We start from the raw sequence: 5000 nt of genomic DNA, 5'->3' as shown, positions 1-5000 counted from the left end.
TTTTTTTTTTTACTGAAAATGTTTACCTCCGCAGCTCATAGAAATCACAAGAGTTTGGAACGGCATGATGGTAAGGGAACCAGCAAGCAAGTTTCATTTTGGGGTGGACTGTTCCTTTAAGGCGAACTGTGATGCAACCAAATGACAGAGAACTATGGGTTGTTATATTAAAAGTACACAATTAACGCTTTTCCTTAGTGCTAATGGCAGCGGGCAGGAACTGTGCTTAAAGCGTCTTAGTTTAGTGTGCTGGTCGGATTTCATAATCCGTACTTTTCTTTAAAAGACTCTGTATTTGGAATCATTTATCAAAGTCAGTGGGGTGGAGACACATATACACAAACAAACACTCAAGTTTGATACTCACCCTGCTGGGCGCACCCTCTGGGAGTGGAGGAGAGAGAGAGACAGAAAGAGAAGGAGGGGTTGGGGATTGACGTCAGTCTAGATAATAATAACAACAATTCCATTGCAAGCCAAGGTCATGCTGAAAAATCCAGTAAGGGTGCAATAAAAATACATCCATTGTATTGAGCTCCCTGAACAAGTCGCCCCTCTGGCCTTCAGTCTATCAGAGCTTTAAGGCTTCTCAGAAGTATATCAAATCTACTATAGCAGCTCCTTCTCGCTAGTCTTCCGCTTTGTTTTTCTAGGGCCATTTTTCGCTCCATCGCTCTCTTGAAATGATCACTTTAATGTCGGAAGACTCATAACGGTGCCGTAATGAAAGTTTATCAACAAACTAGTTGGGGGTGTGTCAACAAATAAATCATAGCGGAAGTTAATTGGTATTGGTCACAAAAATTGAACACTGCATGCATTTTGTGCACTGTTGATGAAGAATCGCAACATGAAAATGATCAAATACACAGATAACGATCCATACCTAATCCAAGGTGTATATGACATTCTTCTTTCAGACGAATACAATCGGAGTTATATTAAAAAATGTCCTGGCTCTTCCGAGCTTTATAATGGCAGTGAATGGCCGTTTGTGTTTTAAAGTCCACAAAACTGCATCCATCCATCATAAAAGTGCTCCACACTGCTCCGGGGGGTTAATAAAGGCCTTCTGAAGCATAGCGATGCGTTTGTGTAAGAAAAATATACATATTTATTACACGGCTCTGTGGAATACTTGATTCTGATTGGTCAATAGCGCCATCCAGCGGTAAATTATTCCCAGATAACAACCGCTCAAAACAGATAACGCAGGCTCATCCGGGTTACTGAAGTCAGCAGTGCTATACGCCTGCTAGGAATGGTTTTTCTTCATGGAAGTTTTGTATTTGGTGAGCTAATAAAGTATTAAAACTCAGTCGAATCAATATTTTGTGTAGTTATTTTACTTTAGAAAGTTTAAAATATGGGTATTTTTCTTACACAAACGCAATGCTTCACTTCAGAAGGCCTTTATTAACCCCCCGGAGCAGTGTGGTGCACTTTTATCATGGATGGATGCACTTTGCTGGACTCACTGCCATTATAAAGCTCGGAAGCGTCAGGGTGTTTATTAATATAACTCCGATTGTGTTCGTCTGAAAGAAGAAAGTCATATACACCTAGGACGACTTGAGGGTGAGTAATTCATGGGCTAATTTTCATTTTTGGGTGAACTATCCCTTTAATAAATTTATTTTAAACAATATTTTTTTATTTAATATATTTATTTTAAATTAAATATAAATATTCTCTATTGTAAATGAAATGTAAATATTTATATATTTTTATTTATACAATTAATTCTTTAATATAAAGTCATTTAATAACACCTGTGAGATTAAAGAGAAGGACAGGTCAGACAGACACTCACCTCGCAGGTGCTCGGGGTCCAGGTGGTTGCGGTCGTCCTTGTTGGCCAGGTGAGCGGAGACTCCCAGGGCCCCGGTGAGGGCCAGCAGACCCGAGGTGCCGCTCAGAGACAGACCTGAAGGGTGAGGAGTGAGAGGGATACCTGGAGTGTGGTGAGACAGGTGCTGGAGCTGCTGCTGCTGAGAGACAGACACACAAACAGAGAGACGGAGAGAAAGACAACAGTCAGGCACACATACACAAAAAGATATATCACATGGAGATAAACTGAGATGGATGGATGGATGGACAGATATATATACAGACAGACAGACAAAGAGATCAAATATTCTATCTATCTATCTATCTATCTATCTATCTATCTATCTATCTATCTATCTATCTATCTATCTATCTATCTATCTATCCATCTATCCACCTATCCATCCATCCATCCATCCATCTATCTATCAACCAATCTATCGTTATATCATCGTCTATCTATCCATCCATCCATAAATCTATCATCTATCTATCTATCTATCTATCTATCTATCTATCTATCTATCATCGTCTATCTATCATCGTCTATCTATCTACAGTATCATCGTCTATCTATCTATCATCGTCTATCTATCTTTCTATCATCGTCTATCTATCTATCATCGTATATCTATCTATCTATCTATCTATCTATCTATCTATCAATCTATCTATCCGTATGAGAAGTCAGAAAGGTCAGAGGTCACTCACCCCTATGATGGCGTTGAGTTCTGCCATGGTGACCTGTTTGGCACGTTCCACCGCCTGAACGACCTGCTGTTGATGCTGACACACACACACACACACACACACACACACACATAAATGGTAAGAAACAGACAAAAAATACACATTTGTAGACACACAAACTCAAACACTCACAGTAAACATCTTTTTAAGTAAACATCTCACAGCTAAACTATTTATCCTCACACACTCTCTCTCTACATCCCTCTGTCTGTCACACACACAGTCAAGTATTGACAGACATATCACTCTGTCCTTCCCCGTCAGCAGACACTAACTCAAGCTAATGCTAAAGGTGACCTCCTGATCAATACAGGTCCGCCTGATCTTTTATTGCTCATCTGCCCAAATAAATCTGCTCATTTGAAATAAAGATCCAATTCCAGGCGTTACACAGGTATCCTCACATGAAAGGGAGCTGTATCAGTATACATTATATTAAAGGTCATATTCACAAACAGACTATATGAATAATGATCTGTAAACAGATATGTTATTTACAGAAGTCTTACGGAAACTACAATAATTGAAGCATCTGATTGGTTAATAAATTAATTATTTAATAGAAAAATCATCTTGATGAAGTTTTGAGAGAAATCAATCCTCTCTCATTTTCCAGTACAGTATTGAATTCTAAAGGAGAGTTGCTTTAATTGCATAGTGTGCATTCATACAACCCACCGTGGACTTGAGAGGACTGCAGCTCCAAAGCTTTGAAGATAATAATGGACCTATGGCTCCACGACAACGGAACTGGAGCTTTGAGTATGATGGGACACAAAACAAACCATTCCAGCCTTAGCCATTCGCAACAAAATACAGCTAGAAAAGCAACAGCCGAATCTCAAGAGCTTCTCCTTCTACCCTTCATACAAACTGAAAGAAACAAGCAACATGTGACTGAACGGCGGCCCCCGAGAACTCTTCGATTTTTGCACGAATTACTAGAATTTGATGTTTTGGCTCATTAATGTGAAACGAGTCATTTGTTTGACTTCCGGCTCAACCAATAGCATGGGTTTGGAACGGGACTACCCGCTGGTATCACTAGAAGGAGAGCTGCTAATAAAGCAAACAGAGATACTGGACTCGAGCTGAATTTGCAAACTGAGCTCATCAAACCATCACAGATGACTCTCGGTAACCGGACACGGCAGGAGTTTGCTGCTTCGTTAAAAAACGCAGGATATCAGCAATCCTTGTTTGGTTGGAGACGTGAGACGGGGTCGTTAAAATCTAGAAGCTGTCTGCTGTACTGAGGGTGAATCAGTCTGACGGGGAGAGAAAGTGTGTGTGTGCCTCTGGGAGAAGACCCCAGAACCCTGATGAGTTGTCAATCACTGTCAGCGTACCTCCTGAGAGAGGAAAGGGATGATTTGAGCACAGATAGCACTGAGTCGCTTCACGATCTCCGCCTGCAAGAGAACACACACATACACACGCTCGATTAGGAGAGAAAACAATGACAGTGATAAACCTGTACTACTGCACTGGGCTCTCAATTCCCAAGCACACAAATGGCTTCAGCTTAGATTATATTCATGACAATGATGTCTCAGCAACAACAGATACACAAGACAGAGAAAGAGAGTGACAGATAATAATGTAGTGAAGGCAATTTAGCACTGCTGTGATGGAAGATGTAGGTTAATTGTAATTTTGTGGACATGAATGATAAAAAAATCACTCATAGTAACCACCAAGAAAACAATAGCAACTAGATCTACATGATTAATCGTTAAAAAAATTGCGATCTCGATTCAAACACAGTCTTTTCAACCACACAGAATCGTTATTTCCGTGTTACAATAATTTCGATTATCACAGAAGTATTGGTGTAAACGTTTATAGTTCGGATATAAACACTGATGTCTACGGTAGCGATCAAAATAGAGCAAATCACCTTTTGAAAGTAACATCGCTTAAAATAACAATTGTAACATAGCACTTCAAATAACGATTGTAGCGATTACATCGTTGCACCAGTAGGTGGCGACAAGCGACTGTTACATTTTTTTATTTGTCACTGAATCATTCATTCAAGAGATTCATTCAAAAAGGCTGATTCATCCTGTAATGAAACAAGTGAAGTATTTATGAGTGAGTCATTGAATCATTCATTCAAACCGATTAAAAAAAAAAAAGAATTCAGATTAATTAAACATTTTAAATAGACTGAAGCAATTAACACTTTGTCAGAACCTCTAGTAAATTACGTTATTTTGTTTAGTTGTCAGAATTCAGAATCGTGATTCTCAATTTATCCAGAGTCATGCATCTCTACTAGCAATGAGTTAAAAACCCCTCATAAAACCCTAGCAACTACCCAGAACACCCTAGCAACCAGCAAAACACTCTAGAAACACCTTAGCAACATGCTATTAACCACACAGAACACCTTAGCAATGCATTAAAAACCA

At 39.3% G+C, this 5000-nt stretch overlaps 1 protein-coding gene across 2 annotated transcripts in view; it reads right to left on the bottom strand.

Annotated features, from left to right (window-relative positions):
* tle2b (TLE family member 2, transcriptional corepressor b) overlaps window positions 1-5000 on the bottom strand; it is a 45612-nt gene that overhangs the window by 10981 nt on the left and 29631 nt on the right. Inside the window, exons 6-9 of one of the 2 annotated variants that reach the window (XM_079889749.1) lie at window positions 3933-3995; window positions 2545-2619; window positions 1814-1991; window positions 368-384 (exon numbers count right to left, since the gene is read on the bottom strand). In XM_079889749.1, coding sequence (XP_079745875.1) covers window positions 368-384; window positions 1814-1991; window positions 2545-2619; window positions 3933-3995 — 333 coding nt within the window. The remainder of the gene's footprint in view (window positions 1-367; window positions 385-1813; window positions 1992-2544; window positions 2620-3932; window positions 3996-5000) is intronic. The other variant, XM_079889750.1, reaches the window with a different exon arrangement.

This window comes from Squalius cephalus (assembly GCF_949319135.1).
Source record: "Squalius cephalus genome assembly, chromosome: 13".
In the NCBI taxonomy this organism is placed as follows: domain Eukaryota; kingdom Metazoa; phylum Chordata; class Actinopteri; order Cypriniformes; family Leuciscidae; genus Squalius; species Squalius cephalus.
This window is presented reverse-complemented; position numbering and strand designations above follow the sequence as displayed.